This window comes from Syngnathoides biaculeatus, chromosome 23, assembly GCF_019802595.1.
Source record: "Syngnathoides biaculeatus isolate LvHL_M chromosome 23, ASM1980259v1, whole genome shotgun sequence".
Lineage (NCBI taxonomy): Eukaryota > Metazoa > Chordata > Actinopteri > Syngnathiformes > Syngnathidae > Syngnathoides > Syngnathoides biaculeatus.
Window position 1 is genome coordinate 6,171,527 of NC_084662.1, and position 18,192 is coordinate 6,189,718.

The 18,192-nt window shown below is 47.8% G+C and overlaps 1 protein-coding gene across 10 annotated transcripts in view; it reads left to right on the plus strand.

The window, feature by feature from the left end:
- Nucleotides 1–18,192, plus strand: part of LOC133496657 (steroid hormone receptor ERR2-like) — a 39,394-nt gene that overhangs the window by 14,482 nt on the left and 6,720 nt on the right. For 3 of the 10 annotated variants that reach the window (XM_061812490.1, XM_061812493.1, XM_061812494.1), the window contains 3 exons: nt 5,530–5,604; nt 12,207–12,625; nt 15,951–16,067. In XM_061812490.1, the coding sequence (XP_061668474.1) occupies nt 5,530–5,604; nt 12,207–12,625; nt 15,951–16,067 (611 nt within the window). Of the gene's footprint in view, nt 1–5,529; nt 5,605–10,260; nt 10,630–10,661; nt 10,798–10,838; nt 11,676–12,206; nt 12,626–15,950; nt 16,068–18,192 lie in introns of those variants that run through there. The other 7 variants (XM_061812491.1, XM_061812496.1, XM_061812500.1 and 4 more) reach the window with 5 other exon arrangements.

The following is an 18,192-nucleotide window of genomic DNA, read 5'->3' on the forward strand; positions in this document are numbered from 1 at the left end:
CTTATGTGATGCTGACTTGTGAAAACCGAACCGAATGGGATGAGAGAGTTTCTCGTTGGAATGAGAAACTTTTCTCATCCTATTGCCGATGCGTAGTCCATTGCGTGCGCGCAAGTATGAAAGATTTAGTTTTTTTCATTTCTGCAATACCGGTCCCGCGCCAATGTTCTTGACAACATTCTGAAAAGATATGAATTCAGATGAGTTTGGATAAATGGTTACGGAAATGAATTGGGATCGGTCGCTTTCGGGTCTGGCGGCGGCGATCCGAGGTGACACCCCGGGCCGGTGGCCGGCCAATCGCAGGGCACACGAAGCTTAAGTTTGGATCACGACGTGCTTGGACAAGGATCGTTTAAGTCTGAGTCGAAGTATCTTCCGTCAGGGTTGGGTCAAAGTTAGCTTCAGATAAGGTGACGTTTCGAGTGAACTCATTGAAACCAGTCAGTCCCCGAGTTGTCTTTCTTTCTGCGGAGTTTGCAAAGTGACGTCTCATTGACGGGCCGTTTCCCAGGATGCCGAGCGGTTGGCTTCGGGCGACGAGATGAGACGACCGTTTTCCCGATCAGACGCGGGGAAACTGAGAAAGTTTTGTACTTGAGTTGAGCGCTCCCCGCGAGTCGAGCTGATCATTGAAGAGCTCCCGGTAGCCGGCGGGCTGGAGCTGCGCAAAACGCCCGCCGCTCTCTGACGACGATTCACGCAGCCTACTTTTATCTGCACCCTCACACCTCCTCTTGTTCATTTGAATCCAGTAATGGCCGCCGTTAGTGCATCCGTAACGACGGATGGATTTTGTGTGCCACTTGTCCACTGGGTGGCAGGACAACATAGTCCTACAGACAAACGAAGAAGAACACTTTTCCCAACTCCTTCGAGTTCCGTTTCGAGGAGAAAGAATGGACGCCTGCGAGCTTTCTTTTGTAGTCTTGCCACAAAAAAACTGTGATCCAACTTCCCCAAACGCAGTGTTGGGCATTCAGAGCCAGGCCTGGAGCAGGGGCGCCCGGGCCAGCTTGTCAACCCTCGGCAGGGTCCTCGGGGGTGAAACTTTCTCCCAGATCGAGCATTCGACCAAGTTGTGGGGGGGGGGGGAGAACTCTGACAACTGTGACTTCACGCTTGGAGAAGTCGCAAATGGCTGTGATGTCATTCAACAATTGATTCAAACAAGATTGTAAAAATGGATGTTTTGACAAATGCCGCTTTCCTACGCGGGAGGACGGCAGCAAATACCTGGGGAAAATTCCGCCGAGCCCAGCGGTCCCGATCAAGAAAGCGCGCACGGCGTTCCTTAGCCTGGAGGAGGCCAGAAAGCAGCGGCGGGCCAAGCCCAACGAGTGCCGCCGGCCGAGCGTTGCGGCGCCTGTCCACCCGCGCACCCGCAAAAACGACTGCAAATCCTCTCCAAATATCACGTGTCCCGACAGCATTGTTCTGAGGAGCGGGGTTCCAATCCCGGCCCCCCGCCTGTGTGGAGTTCTCCAAAAACAAAACATGCTTTCGGAGACTCAAAATTGCCCGTGGCCGCGATTGGTTGTTTTTCTTCTATGTGCCCTGCGACCGGTTCAGGGTGTATCCCGCCTCCTGCCTGAAGATAGCCCTTGTGAGGATAAGCGGCTCAGATCACGGATGGACGGACGGTCACGGTGGACATTTTAGGCTTGAATGTAAAAAGTAAAATGACTAACACATAGAATAAAAGTGAAAATAAATAATGACTGAATGAAATGTATTGATTTTGTAAACAAAGTGTATTGAGGGGTCGCCAGGCGCCACGCGCCACTCGCCACTCGCCACTCCATCGCTCCTAATCACTACGGCGATACATTTGCGATATCGCACTTGAGAGCCGGCGGGCCGATCTGGAAAGCGCCCTTGCAAATCGTTTGCGCGCTTGGACTGCGGCCGACGTATTGATCGGCCCACTTTTGCTGCCCTCCATTGGCCTCTCGCTGCGCTGAGCTAACGTGTTTATAGCCCAATTTTTGATGTGTGAAATATACATTGTCGATATGTACTCCGTCCGTTGGTCGTCGGCGGCAGAACGCGGACGAGCCGAATTCGCCAAATTCGAAACCTTCTGAACAAAAAGTGCAGAAAATGAACAGATTTGCATTTTGTGACCAGCTCGAGATGTCAAAACAAAAATGATGGCGCAAAAGGCCTCGCGACGGCAAAGAATCATCCGGTTCCAGATCCGCAAGGCAAGGCAGATCCGGTCTCAGTTTGTTCTGAATGTCGGGCCAACGGGCGTAGATTGCGGTCCTGGTCGTTGGCGCCAGCGTCGCGACAAAGCCCGTTTTTAAATGTTCCTCCCTCAGAATCAGGTGAAAATGAGCACCTCGTCAAATTCGGCGAGTGCGCCAGTGCGACGACACATCCGATGACGATTCATCGATTTGTTAATGATCGCTGACCCCCCCCCCGAGTTCCCAAATCCCAAACAGGCCCGTAAAACAATTGGAACGGAAAATCTGTCTGGCTTAAAGACGAGCGTAACGACCGGATTAGCGGCGGGCTCAACGGGGGTTGCCGTCCTGCCGCAAAGTCCAAAACGGCCGCAGAGTTTTTCCTTCCCGCTCCCGTCGTCAAGCCGATTTGGGTTTTTCTTCCTCTTTTCTGCGCGTCTCATTACAAATATCAACATATCCCCGTTATTGATTGTGTCTGGATGTCTTAATCGGATCAGCACCGGAAAGCGCATTCGTGCCAAAATATTGATCAGGAATTGAATTGAATGCAGCGCCTCGTTTATTAATCAGACCCCCCCCACACACACACGTTTTATTTCTTTCTTTTGGGTCCTCGTTACGCTGATCCAAAGTGACAGCAAAAGAAACGCGTAATTATTCTCATAAAAAAAAAACAATCGGCAGGGGTCAAGGGTTGTTGTGGCCCCGAGGCTCGCGGGGGTGTGATCGGTGACGAGCGCGTTACGGGGAGGGGGCCGCAAGATATTGTCGGTTATTCAAATAAAATTCATTTGCATTCTTTGCTTTTAGACCAGATAATTCCGTCAAATCTCGTTCATGGCCACTGAACGTGAATTCTTTTGAATGACTGGCAGTTGGAATAAGTTTTCATAGCAAAATGTCCCAAATGTTCATTTGCGTCTTTCTCTCTGGAAAACGATTGCAAAATCATCTTTGTATTCTTTTCCAAACGCTGCCTCTCGGTTACGTGAGCCGTTTTTCACGTTAAAGCCGCCGCCGCCGCCGACGATGATGTTGCAAAAGGTGGCCGCTTATATTTGCCCGGTAGCGGACAGCAAAATAAATCCCGATGTTTCGTAGATATGAATCAATGCGTATGAACTCTGATTGTGAAGACTTTCATGAGGAGCTATGATCATTTGTGCAAAGTTAGTAGTGGAACATCAATTGCGCGATGCGATTTTTTGCAAAACTCTTCGCCGAGAACTGTATGAAAATAGATGGGAAAATGGATTCTGATTTCAATGGAAATTCATGCGCTTCAATTTTTCAATGTACTCAAAAATAACAGCACATGAAGTTTTCAAAATCATGTTTTGCTTTCACGACGGAAATGAAGAAATGACGCATGTGCTGACCTCAACTGTCGTAATCAACGTTCTTACCACAGCGTAGCTTGCGCCCCCCCCCCCTTCTTTTTCTTTTTTTTTTTTTCCTTGTGGAGGTGGTGCTTTCTAAATCCCCCCCCACGCACCCCCCCCCCCGCCCACTCCCGCTCTCCGTACTTAGCGTAGCGATCGGTGGGACGGTGTGGGAAGCGGCTGCGGTTGCTTCAAAAGAAAAGCCGGACGGCGTGAAAGCGCAACGGGAACGCTTTAGCCGCCTCTAAGCCGGCGCTGAGCCCGTAAAGCGCCGTAAACTGGCCGCTCGGCAGCGGACGTGCTTCTGGCGCGCTAGCGTAAACAGCTAATGTCAACGCGCGCACACACACACACACACACACACATGCCTATCAGTCTGCACCCCAACCACTGCTGTTCCACTCCAGTCCTCTAGAGGGCGGTATTGCAGTTTGTGGCAAGTGGCAGCAATTTTGCAACGCCATCTTTTGGATCCGGTGGGTAACTTCACTCGTTCTCAAGTAGAGCGTACGTTCGGGAAAAGGAATTTCTTGGAATGTCGTTTTTTTTTTTTTTTTTTCGTTTTTCTTTTTCTTTTCTTTTTTCAAATCTTGTGAGGTTTTCCCCTTCATTGACCAAAAATAATCAGAGCATCTGGCGATTAGTACTGGATCCACGTTTTTGGTAATAACGTGATTAGAAAAAGCAGGTAAAGAATGACCATTTTTTGCGGCTCTTTCTGGTGCATACTCCTCTTCCGCGGAGGTGGTGTAAGTACACGCGGATGAAACCGGAAGACGGTCGCATGACGTCAGTCGTTCTATGCGGAGGAGAAACACTATATTTATTTTTGCCTGCATGTGATGTTGCGTTGTTTGTGTTGAAATATCTGTTGCCCCGGTTTTTAACTGTGATGTTGCCGCTCAAATTTTGCAGTCCGGGCTTTCCCGGCGTGGCTCGGTAGACAATGTGCACTGCTTTGGTCTGCGAACTTCAAGTGGGAGTGGCACAAAACAGCTTGACGTGAGCACTCTTTGCATCTTGTTGCTAGCATGCGTTTGTCCGAACGTTTAGTTTCCTTCATTGAGCTCATAACTCAAAAGTCTCGTTCCTCATTTGAAAGAATGCAAATGTAAATGTCACGAATCTGCTCCAGTACGCCGGGAAAACAGCAAAAAGCAAAAATAGCGCCATTAATATTGAATGTAATCAAAAGATGGAGTACACTTTTGAGATATTTCAATGGAACTACTTTTTTTTTTTTGCTTCAAGTCATTGCAAGTTAGTCAGTTGCAGTAATATGAATCAAAGTTATATTACGTGCGTTTGATGCGGTCCAGACGCTCGGAGCCCCATTAGCCAGTCTGTGGTGTTTTGCGTTGTTTGGTAGCGGTCTGGACTAAGGCAAAACTGTGCGTTTGTTTTGAATACACAACGGGGGGTGTAATTCAATTTTTTGGAGCAGAAGTCCTTTTCCGCTCGCTCGTCAAAGCGCCGCCCGTAGCTCGTATCTCAAGGCGTTCTCGCATTTGATTGGATATTTTTGTCCCGGTCACGTCTCTCACAAAAAGGCTTTCTGCGCATTTTGGAGCAAAGCCAACGTTACCGTCCTCCTCCCCGATTGGCCGCCCCCCCCCCCGCCCCCCCCAATCCGGCGCCGCCCAATAGCAGCCGCCCCATCCGCGTCCTGGCGCTCTTAAAGCCGCCCCGGCGTCCTCAATGGAGACTTCCTCCGTCCGCCTCTTCATCCCTCGCTTCTCGCACTCTTCCTCTCCTCCTTGTCCCTCCCGAGCAGCCTTGCAGGAGTTTGTCGGTGGGGGCGGGAGGGGGACGCGAGGCCAGACGATGCCGCCGTGATCTCCCGGCTCGCACCTTTCGCTTTTTTTTTCCAAATTTTTTTTTTTTGTTTTGATTTTTATTTTTTTTTTTTTACTCTGCTCCTCTTCCTCCCGCTCCTGCCGCCGCAACATCAGGAATGCACAACGCGGACTGATGGAGGTTTCGGAAGTGTGCATCCCCGACCCCGACCCGCTCTGCTATCATAACCAGTAGGTGCATCTTGACTTCTAAATTCTAAATCCGAAATTCTTCCGAGTGTGAAACAAGTCAGCAGAAATGGTAAAAGATGCAGAAATCAAAAGTACTTCACTTCATCAGGTACTGCTTGTGTTGTTGTTGTTGTTTTTTTTTTTTTTTCAACCTCCCGCCACTCCAGACATTTACGTTCCTGATCTTTAATGACCCCAAATTCTTCAAAACTATGAAAAAGCCTCTTTCAATTTCAATTAATATTTTTTTGCAATGGTGCTTTTCCTCAAAAGTTGCAAATATTTGAAACAGATATTTTATTCTGTGTTGAATAGCCCCAAAAATGACAAATGTGGTACTTTAATCGTTTGGTTTTTTTTTTTTTTGGGGTTTTTTTTTTTTTTTGTGTTGGAATTTATGAGGAAAAAGTTTGAATGATCATCTTTGACTTTATCGTTTGCATGTCGGAGGGCATCGGAACGCGGATTGCGTCCAAAGTGCGAAAGCCGTCACTAAATTTGTATTTGTCGTCCACGTGAGTGTGGATTTAGAGGAGAATCGTGCGCGGCGGCGGCGCGAGCCTCGTGTTGAGCCCCCCACCCCCATGCCCGCCTGCTCGCTACAAACAAAAAGACGAAACGCAAAGCAGAACGACGACAAGCCCCGCTAAGTGTTGTTATTATTATTCTACAATTATTTTTCAAAGGAACTGTGATAGCCAAAGAATTCCACAACAGCAACTTTTTTCTCTCTCTCTTTTTTTTTTTTGAGCTGGATTTCACCATTTTTATGTCCATTCCAGTGACGATCCATCCACGAGAAATGGCGGCAACTAATTTTGATTATTATTCGTGTATTTCCGAACTCCCTGAGAAGGGTTGTGTCAGGAAGGGCATCCGGCGTAAAAATTGTGCCAAACATATGTGCGTTCATCTGAGATGACACGCTGTGGCGACCCCGAAAGGGACAAGCCGAAAGAAACTTACTTACTTTATTCGTGTATTTCCGAAGACACCAACATTCTTGTTTGATGGGATCAGATGAGCTGTTATGAACTTCAGAGGTAAAAGTTGAGCTTTGCGATGTTTTGCGCGCCCGTGTCGGCGGCGTCCCTAATGTTGTGGCCGCAACGGCATCGATTGCGCCTGCGTCATTTGCACGTGCGCAAAAAAAAAAAAAAAAAAAACCCAAGTCACGGGAAAAGGGAGCGTTCCCCTCGCCAAGTCCAAACCCGAACGTGACGCGTTGGTTGGCGGTCATGTGACCACAAACGGGGCTCCTTTTGTGACCTTGCAGGGAATAAAGTCAGTCAGGCAAAATGTTGGGATGGATTTTGTCATCGTTTCCATGTAAATGTATTCATTTCATAATTCCTGCCATCAAGATTTCAGTTGGACAGCCAAAGCGTTTGACGAAACTAGAAAGGATTTCCCTATCAATACTTTTCCCATCACCTCATTGGGACATTTCTTTGTCTTTCCTCTCATCATCTCTCCATCCATTTCCTCAGCCGCTTATCCTCACAAGGGTCGCGGGAGCGCCGCGGCCGATCCCGCTCAACTACTGGCGAAAGGCCGCGTGCGCCCTGAACCGGTCGGGACTGGAATCAATATTTGATTTATGTGTACTGTACATATACATACATAATTTTTCTTATTTTTTTCTGTTTGAACAACGTTAGTTTTTTGAGGCTTTAGATTTTGTTTCTTTTCACACAATTCAACGGACACCAAGTCAAGGACAAGGAAATGATCTTTCCATTTTTTTTTCCTTTTTGATCTACATTTTGTCTAATTGTTTTTGCTGCCTCACTTTGGGAATCGTCCATTTTTATCTGACTGCAGCGGTTGCACGTTTGACCCCCCCCCCCCCCAAAAAAAAAAGCGCAAACGCGGCCATGCGGCTTCTTTTTGCGCTGTCTCTCCCTCGTGTATTCTCCCACTTTTTGTGACTGTAAGTGAACGCAACATTCCACGCATTCTGTGATTAGACAAACACATTTAGATAAAATATCAAAATTTCCATGTTTTTTAAAAAAAAAAAAAAAAAAACAACCTCCATTTCCATATGACATGCAATTGTTTTTTTTTTTTTTTAGTTTGCTATCATCCAAAAAATATGAATGTTACCGGTTCGGATTGGAAGTCACATCCAAAAATGTGAGATTTTCAATAGAAAGTTAAGAAAATTATTGTGGGATTTAATTTGTTTGTTTCCCCGCTCGAGATGTGCATCTCGTTTCATGTTGCTGAACATATGTGGGCGACGTTTTTTTTTCCTCGTGGCTAAAATACGACAACGCGTCGGTCGGTCACTTGTTAATGGACTCTTTGGAAAGTGGTCCCAATTGCAATTCTTCTTGTATTTCATCATCCAATGAATTTATCTAGTCGAAGTTGACATTTTTCCTTTTTCGTAGCGGCTCTTAAAACTCGACATTTTGTTGATCTGGTTTGACGTTGTCGCCAGAAAGTCGCCCAATCGAACGACTTTGAGTTCCACGAGGACGATTTCAGGGACAAGAAAATTGTCATTTGAGTTTAGATGAAGATTGGAAGTTTTCTTTCGCCCCCCCTGCATGTATTCACTTTGAATTAATCACCACTTTCCATTTCCACAGTGGCAAAAACCTGCGGCAAAGTTTTTCCAAAGGCGTTTTCCGCTCTCCTCGTCGCGCGACGCCTCCGACGAGTTTTGCTTTATTGGCGTCGAATGGAAACGCGCTCCTCGAGCGACTTCATCCCTCGCCCACATCCCACATCGCTAATAGCGTTCGTGTCACGAAATGTCGTCTCGTTTGCTTGCTCGTGTGAACCGTAAGAGAAAGCGAGTCGGACTCAAATTCGTGACTTGACACACCGGAAAAAAAAAGCCAAAAACGTTTTCCCTCTTCTGGACTTTCAGGGTGCTTTTAATAAGAACAATGGGGGGGAAAAAAATCAGGTTGCGTCGCGTGTTATGCGCTAGCGAGCACGGCTTGGCTTAGCCTAGACAAAATGTTGTGCGCTAACTTCCTGTAGCTTTGTTAACTGACAAAAAAAAAAGCTAAATTGATGAATGAGAAATGAAAAAAATTGAAGTTTTTCTTATCGGGCAAAGACTTTGTTTCCCGCAGTCATTAAACTCGATTCACGTAAATAAAACTTGAATCATATTTCAACGCTCTGCTTAAAAAAAAAAAAAAAAAGTTCATTGTTGTTCTCAGAAAAGTAAAACAAATGAGCATTTTTTTCATTCAAATTTCTTCACATTATTCTTTGATAATGACAAACTTATTGAAAAAAAAAAAAAAACAGAACTCCTCTGCACTTGGGGAATGTCTTGCTTCTCCAATTCTGTTGCATGTCATTGTCGATGGTCCTCAATCATCAATCAATCAAGATCTCGCTTTGTTTACACTCAACTTGAATCAAGTAATTTTTGACAAAGTAAGCAAGTCAAACTTTGGGAAGAAAAGTCAAATAAACTAAGGTCCAAAAATGAGCTGAAACTCAACTTCGGCACAGTGGAATCATTGCTACGTCGTGTCATGTCGTATTCTAGTTGTATATTTAAACAAAAAAAAAAACAAGGACATTACACTACAACTAGGGATTGCTAAAAAAAAAAAATTTTTTTTTACACATAATAGTGTGATTTGTATGATCAAAATGCAATTTTATCAAGAATTTCTTCGTGTAAAATGACAGCGTTTTCTCTGATATTCTAACTTGACTCAAGATTGTTCTCAAGTGTCAAATTTCTTTCCAAAATGAACTTTCTGCATCCAAGAAAACAAAGACGAGCTTTCACGAAAACGATTCCAACGATAAGTTGAAACTTTGAAAACTGATTTCAAAGTTATCGAGAACTCGGCGAAGGCTGCCGATACCGGCGAAAAAGAACACCAAAAAAAAAAAAAAAAAAGTCCTTCTCGCCAGTAGTTGGCGCTATGTCGGTGGTGAGTTGGCACGTTGGCGAATCATCTCGCGGGTCAGGAAGTACGTTTTGTTTACGATGACGCCATCGCTCATTGCGCTCATACAAATTGCACAAAAGTAGTCCAAAGTACTCGTGGTGCCAGGACTTGGTATCGGTGACGATAACGAAAACAAACAAAAAAAAAAAAACAATTCCATTTCATCGCCATCAAGTTCGAAGCCGTTAAGATGACGACTTTATTTTCCCGCACTTTTCACTTGTGATCATCGCCGCAGGAAGACGTTTGAAGGTTACGTTCTTCCGGGCGGGCGGTAATTGAAATGCAAAATAAGACGAGAGGCGATCGATGGCCATCTCTGTTTATTTATGAAATCAATACGCAAACTGTCCCTCAGGAGTGCGTGCGTGCGTGCGCCGCCCCCCCCCCCCACTCGCCTTTCGTCCGCCTTCTCGATGACGGCCGGGGGAGGGGGGGGCGTGTTTGACTTTGCTGAAGGTGTCGCCCGCGTCATCCGACGTGACCTGGAGAAATTTGCGCGGTCCAAATTTGACAGCGAACCGCAAAACACGATTGCACCCATTACAGTTAAAACCAAATTAAAAATCACTTACATTTTCTTTTCAAAGGCAAAATGATTGAAGAAGCAGCGATAAAACACCCACAAGTGTTTACGAGTCTGCCCGTCGCTCATCACCATAAGACAACATCATATTCATATCAATACTAAAGTATATCTCTCTGCTGCCGGCCGCAGCTCACGCTCGCGCTGTCCCGACGGGCCCCGCCTCTTAAAGACACGGTAACCATTTTTTTTTTATTTTATTTTTTTTTTTCCCCCCCTGTACAATTTGTCAAATCTCGTCTCACAGCGTGTTTGCGTCATGCGAGAGGCGGCAAACAATTTTGATCGGTCGACGCGCGCGTCGCAGGTTGGCGCGTTCGGAGGCCGGCCAATCACGCGCGATGAAGATGTAGGACGTCATTTCACGTGTGCGCGCGTTCCGACGTTTCCGTTGCGCCTGTCATCGAGATCGCTCGCAGCGCGGGCGCCTCTGCGGGAAATCGGCTGTCGACGTCATTTACGTATTTCCGCACGTTCCAAAAGTTCGTTTCCTCGAAGCCAGTAATGACATTCTTTTCGTTTTCCATCAAATTATGAACTCCAGATCTTTTCTCAATGTAGTTTTAATAGCCTGTCAGAGAGAACTCCTTAATCCACGTTTTGCAATGGAAGCTCCATTTTTGTGATTAAAGGGCTCCAGAAAGTCTGAAAGTAAACAACAACTGAAAAGTATGAAATCCAAAGCAATTCTAATTAAATAACGCAACCCAATCATCTGTTCTCGACGCCCCCAAATAATGAAATCAAAATACATTTTCTGGAGATTAGCTGCAGCTTTACGTAGCGCAACAACAAGTGGCTGAAAAAAACGTGGGGGGCCTTCCAAACATCTTTTCTAGAAACTTCAACAAACTTTTCCTTCATTTGGCCACAGATGACAAAAGCATTAAAAAAATAAAAAAAAAAAAGAAGAAGAACTGCAGCGATAAGGCGGCCGCTGCCGTATTTGCCGTCGGGCGTCACAAGCAGCCACAATCAAGTCAGGCTGAGGCAATTTGGGCCAATTTGTGTTGATTGTCGAAGAGCAAATTTAGACGAGGGCCGACCTTGCGACCTCGGCGGACTTTGCTTCCCCACTCGGTTCTCGGGACCCACCGGGCTCTTTCTTTGGTCTTTTGCTTGAGATCATTTTCGATATTCAGGCGTGTCGCGCAAAACGGACGTTTCGCCGGTCGCAGCTGTCGGATTCTGGCTACCTTAACGGCGAGGCCGGTTCACATAACATCATCGGTGGCCCGCTCCCGATTAAAAAAAAAAAAAAAAAAAAAAAAACTCCCGATAGCTGGGGTGCTTTTACTTTTGCTGCCGTCAAATGTCAAAATGGAGGCCGGCCATCGACTCATTTAACGTCACTTCCTGTCAGCGTTATTTGGCCGCGTCCATGTTAACAGTCCCAAAGAGGGGGAGGAGTTGTTTTTTTTTTTTTTTTTTTTTTCTTTTCCTTAAAGCTGCAGATCAATAGATGCGATCGAGGCACAGCGCAGAAAGGCAGTAGGATCTTCTCCGCACGAGCAAATTTCGATGAGCTTCGGTCACCGATATAAAAAGCAAGTTTGCCTCGAGCTTTTCGTGCTCCTCCGTCATCAGCAGTCGAACGCGTTTTGGTTTCTTACACAAAGTGGGGAGAAAAGCTTTGAAAACAAGACTTTTGCTGGCAGATTGTCAATGCCGAAAGGCGTTGGGATTGACCGCACGGCTCAATTGGATGTTTTTCTTTCCATGACGATCTGCAGCGCAACAAATACTGTCCGTAGGGTACATACGAGTACTCGCTTGCAGTGTGAAGTGGTTAATCTTGCCCACCTTTTCTCTCTCTCTCTCTCTCTCTCGTGTTCGGCTTGACACACAGAAATTCACATTCTCATCTTTATCTTCGACGCAAAAGCTTTGCTCATCTGAAATGGACTGCGACGCAACGCCGCCATCCGCTGGCCTCTGTTTGTCATTACAGGGCTTTTCAAGCCAGGATTTCACAGACGCGCCTGCCGAGAAATTCACCCATTCGAAACGTCCACGGCAGTAAATGAGCGAAACTGATTGACCTTTTTGTGTGTGTGTGCGTGTGTGTGTGTGTCTAGGCTGCTAAGTCGAATGCCCTCGGAAGAGCGCCACCTGTCGTCCAGCTGCGAATCTTACGTGAAAACCGAGCCCTCCAGCCCCACCTCGTCGCTAGTGGACACGGGCAGCCGCCGCAGCCCCGGCGCCAACTCCGACGCCAGCGGCGGGTACGTCAACGCGGGAGCGCGATCGCGCGGCCTGGACTCGCCGCCCATGTTCAACCCGGGCGCGCACGGGATGGGAGGAGGCGGGGCCTGTCTGCGGCGCTACGACCAGCGCTCCGGAGGCCTGGCCGACGAGTCGGGCGTCAAGTGCGAGTACATGCTGAACGCCATCCCCAAGAGGTTGTGCCTGGTGTGCGGCGACGTGGCGTCGGGTTACCACTACGGCGTGGCGTCCTGCGAGGCCTGCAAAGCCTTCTTCAAGCGCACCATACAAGGTTCCGCCCTCAAACTTTGGATGCCTCACCAGCAAAAAATTCACACTTGACACAAACGCACGAGCCAACGCAGGAATCTCACAACGTTATTCTCACTCGGTTTTCTCGTCATACTACATTCCAACTTTATTCTCGCGGGACATCTTTTTCTCCGTCGTGCCGGTGAATAGTGTGAAGGCACAAAAACGAAGGTGCGCAAAGAAAACTCGTCCGCCAAAATACCTGCCAGCCTTTCCCGCTTGACACAAAGACGACGAGCTACTCGGGAATATTCGTTTTTGTTCCTCAAATGGTTGCGAGTTTTTCTAAAATTACGGCTACCATCTCATCTAATTTCCAATGTTTCTTGTCATCCAAAAGTTTTTCTCTGATAATTTAGCGACTTTACCCATCCATTTCCTTGAAAACAGGCTTGCTCGAATGAAGACGACCGCTCGTTATTGTCTAAAAAAAAAAAATCCATCCATCCGTCGACATCTTTTCGGTCTTGAGGCGACAAAATGCCGCACGACTCCCGCGGTGCGGAGTTTCGCCACACTTCCCATTGGCCGTCGGATATGCAGAAAAACGGCGTCGGGTGACTTTGCGCCGTCCTGCGCGCCTTCGTCCTCCTCCGGCTCGCCTTTGCGGAAGGACGCCCCCGAAATGGACCCGACGCGTCCGTCATTCGTCCCGAGCCGCGGGACACTCGGTCAATAACGATCAGTGTTGGGTGACTGTAATTAAGAAGCCTTTCAGCGGGAGAAAGTCAAGAAAGGGTTGGTGGGAGGCGGGGGCGTCTCTCTGGGAAGGGACGGGGGTCCAATTAGGACCGCTGCGGTGTTGTCAGAGAGACGGGGGACGACGGGGCGTCCTCCAAATAAAGAAAGGGGACGCCGGTCACTCGCAGAAAGGAGACAGCGCTTTAATGGAATGCTAATCAGAGATTGGCCCGAGCGGGGAAGGCGGGGGGGGGGGAGGGGACAAGGAGAGGTCCGGCCCGAGTGGCGACGAGCGCGTGGATAATAGCGGGGCATAATAATATTTCATTTCAAAATTTACAGGGGAAAATAAGAGAGGTTAAGGGAGGCACGTTAGAGTGCTGCCAACGTCCTTTGCGGGAAGAGAAAGACGCGCGCCGCCCATCATTAGCTAACAGGCTACCGGCGCTTTTCAAGGCACCCGCGCGCGAAAATGTTTTCTTTCGTGACCGTGAAAGGAGCGAGTCAATGTGACCTCCCCTCGCCAAACAGACGAATGTCTGGGATGAGGATACAATCGACCTTGCCAGCAGAGATAACGTCGAGAACTGAGGAAAGGTCAAAAATGCGACGCGGCCACATAGTACATGCGCAACAGTGAAACGTGTCTTTTTTCGACATCGTTTTGTGCGATTTCCGTGTTATGCTAACCATGAAGTGCCGCGTTTTCAGCGGCAGCGCCTTGAGATCCGAGTAGAAGAAACGTTTTGACCGAGCAAGTAGCCATCCGTCATCCTGGACGTAGTGGTCATAATAAATATCAACAATGAAACACTTTTGTGTGACACGATTGGCAGCGACGGCTTCTGCTCGGTGTGTCTTGGCCACCGGGGGGCAGTATGCCACCGTCATGCAGACACAAACGGAGAAGACTTTCACAACTATTGTAAGTCACTCAGGAAGCTGCGACGTTAAATCTGACGATTTTCAGACAACCAATAGTATATGCCTGTGAGTATTCGTATTATTATTATTATTATTATTTTTTTTTTTTTTTGTGGGCAGCATGAAAACTAAAATCAAACATATTGAAAATCTAAGACTCGACGGACTTGAAGCACGTCGGCCTCCCGCTTTTTGCAAAGCACTCCGCACACAAAAGTAGCCCCTGATGTCACTTCCTTGCGATGCCAAAGCGCTGGCTGAGTGCCAAATTAGCGCCGCGAGCAGCCAATCAGGTGATGGCCTAATTACAGACGCACCAATCAGGTCGAAGCGCTGAGAATGCAGCGGGCGAGTCCGACGGCCTTCGACTAAAATGGAAGACGTCGTGTCCCTTTTCTATTTCCCCGTGCAGTGTTGCGTCCGGCGTCAAAATTGTGCCCAAGAAATATTTGCGCTCATCTGAGATGACACACTGTGGCGACAAGCCCAAAGAAAGATTTTCTGTTTGCACTCTCATGCGTAATACTTTTGAAAAGTGGGATGTTTTGTTGTGATTTTGGGACACGGAGAGTCTTCAGCGTTGGTCTCCTCTCGTGTTTGGTGAACTTACGTATGGCGTCTTTTGAGCTTTGTGTATTTCGCTCTCGTCATGTTCCGGTCGAATTGCAAAAAAAGCGTTTTCGCTTCGCAACAACATCTCGTGAATGAAGTCACAGGACACGCGTTTCATTTGGTAGCAAAACGTCGGTCGTTTGTTTGTTTTCTTTTCTTTTCATAAATGAGTGCATTGTTTTCGTTTCGCAGAGGATCCCAGGTGCACTGCTACTCTTTTTGTCCGGCGTGCCAGGCTGTCGCTAGCGCGGGCGGGGCAAATTTGGCAGATGCGGCACGCGCCAACTCCCGCTTTGCCGTTTTAAGCTCCCACAATGTCGTACGGGGGGTGCGTGGGCGGCGTTATTGGATTCTGCTGCTTTCGCTCCAACAAAGAGATGCAGTACGCAAACCCTTGAACAACACACCGCCGTTCGAGACGCGACGCGGTGGCCTGACGTCAACGGCGTGCAAAGTCCTTGCGCCGCGCCAGAGGAGAAAAGAGGGATGGGCCCAAAGGCGGGTCTTTCAGCCTAACCGGGCCAATTGATCTGCGAATGCGGGGCGGCAGTGGCGCCGGGTCACCTTTGCGAAAGGCGACACGGACGACGCTGTCCATTTGCTCGGCTACCCCGGCCTGCGGTGTGCCTCGTCGTTCCAACGAAGCGAACTGCACCTTGTGGATTTCAAACCATTTGAACAAAAACCCGGTTTTTCTGAGCAGAAACGCAGCACGCCGAAAAGAACGGGAAAACATTTCGTCAGCGCTTTTGGCTTTCGGGTGCCAAACGTATCCATTCATTTGCGGACTTGCATCCTCGGTTGGCTAAACTTGTCCGGGTTCCAGCGCATTTTGATTTCTCGAGCAAGCCAAGATGAACCTCCTCATCTTTGTCTTCAACTTAAAATCCGCGCTGATCTCAAATCCCACCGCGATACCCGGAGGCGGCGGTTTCCAAACCCAAATTTGGCAGACGAGCCAACGTCCGTCCGTGGCGGTCAAAAACAGTCGGATCGAGTTAACGTGCTCATTTAGGCAATTGCAGACATTTTTGGAGGACTCTTTGTCAAAATGGCTGACTCCACGGCTTCTTGTTTTCCTTCGGCAGGCAACATCGAGTACAGCTGCCCGGCCACCAACGAGTGCGAGATCACCAAACGGAGACGCAAGTCGTGCCAGGCGTGTCGCTTCATGAAGTGTCTGAAAGTGGGCATGCTCAAAGAAGGTCAGCCCCGTCGTCTCTCCCATCGTACTTAAGATGGCCCGCCCCAAAGTTAGCTGGCATGACGCAAAACGTTGCGCTCACATCACTCCATTGATTTGGAGACGGTTAAAAAGAGAAACTGAATTTCTCCGGCAGAAATGTTTGTTTTTGTTAGCTGGCGGACGACTTCCTGCATCGTGGAGGACGTGACGGTCGACCGTCCCAATTTCGCACTGCGGGCCGGATGACAAAAAGTTTTTCCCCATCCAGTTTGTCGTCGTTGACGTCGGTCAGCGGGCGACTTGCCGCTCGATGGGGAAAATGACATTTCCGCGGGACGCCTTTCGGTCGGGTCGGCGAGGCCCACCAAATGTTGCTAAGTTCTTCCCGGAGGGCAGCAAAAGAGGTTTGCGCTCGGCGGAGGTCATCCCACACGGCTTTCCCTCTGGGTCTTGTCCCGGTGACGTCGTCCTCATCCTCATCCTCATCTTGCAAAGCCGCCAAGCAAGCTGAGCTGGATGAAGCGCAACGCTACTCGCCAGCGGGCCGTTCCCCCGGGACGCCCGACCCACCTCCGCCGCTCTCTCTCTCTCTGGGGCTCTTGTTGCGCGGCCCCCACCAGCACCCGCGCCGGTCCGGTTGTGTCACCGTTCCATTTCCTCGCCGCCGCATCGATCCGCTAAATGCTTTGCGAACGTCCGACCTCACTTCCTGCTTGTGATGTTTTTTTTTCCACCGCCGCGAGACCTTCGGGAGACGGAGGGACAACCCAGACCCGGTTTTACATTTTTACAATAAATGATCCTAAGTCTAAACCAATCGGGAATGCGTCCCACACAGACAAATATGAATCAAACCCGCTCGGGGCCTTAATATCGCGTCGACTCGGATCGGGGCCGGCAAGACGTTGGCGCCGCCGGTGGGATGCGGAGAAGCGCAAATACGTCGCTGGCTGGACTTATTCCGGATAAGAAATGTTTTCAAATTAGTGATGAATTCATTATACTTCCACAGCAACACCAAAAATAAGAATAATATTGCATTACTTTCAAATATTATTATAGTACATTAGTCGGGAAAATTGCAGAAAAAAAAAAGGAATTTCTCCATCTGGAGTCGTCCGCTACGGAGGCTAAAATGCAAAAGGCCAACATAGAATTTCTTGTAATGATTGCTTGTCCTAAACAAGTTGGAAGATGCCGGGAAGTCAACGTTGTCATCTTATTTTAGGCGAAGAGACTGACGCGCTCAATAGCTTCCGATCGTCATCTTCAAAAAAAAGCAACATTTGCCTAAACATGCGAACAGAACAGGTTCTGAGGTAAATCTTGGTTACACATGCTAACAAAGTGGGTGTCAACAAAACATTTTAACATCAGATTTGCTTGGACTAAAGAGGCTAAAATCCTCGACGCTAAAATAAACATCTGCTCAGTTCAGCTGGCATTTTTGCTTACAGAGGCTAATATGCGAAATGAAAACAGAACGTGGATCACGTTCACTAGTTTGGCTAAAGAGTCTCTAAAGCTCCAGGCTGGCTGAAAATGTATTCACACGCAGATTTTAGAGCTTAAGCAACTGAAGACGAAAACGCCGTGACTGGCGGAAACATGTTGCCTGATGATTTTTTTTTTTTTTTTTTTGTTGCAGATGCTAACTCTGCAACACAAATACGCACAACACGAAAACTCATTTTACTGTCTGACGGTTTGCGTTTGCACTTTACACAATTGCGAGCGCTGCACATTAGCACTTTTTCTGCTTACACACGCTAACATGCTAAATGCTAAAAGAACTTGTCTTCACATCAACGGACTTTTTTTTCCTGTTTTGTTTTCGGATAACATCTTAAATGCTCGTTTCCAAATAATTATATATCTTTTTTTTGACCGGGCTACATCTGCTAACATTCTAATTGCTAGCAGAACGTTTTTGGGGATCAAAATATGTCATTAGTTTGGGGTGGTTGTTTGTTGCCACGGTAACGACACGTAAGATGGCGTCCCATCAACTTGTTGCGTGAGAAACTTTTTGCTCATTTTAGCTGCCCGGCCGGCTTCCTAATGAAATCCAGGTACACATCCACAGTTTGAAAAAGAACAAGTAGCGTACATCTGCCGGCTTTATTGATTTTACGCGTGTTTTC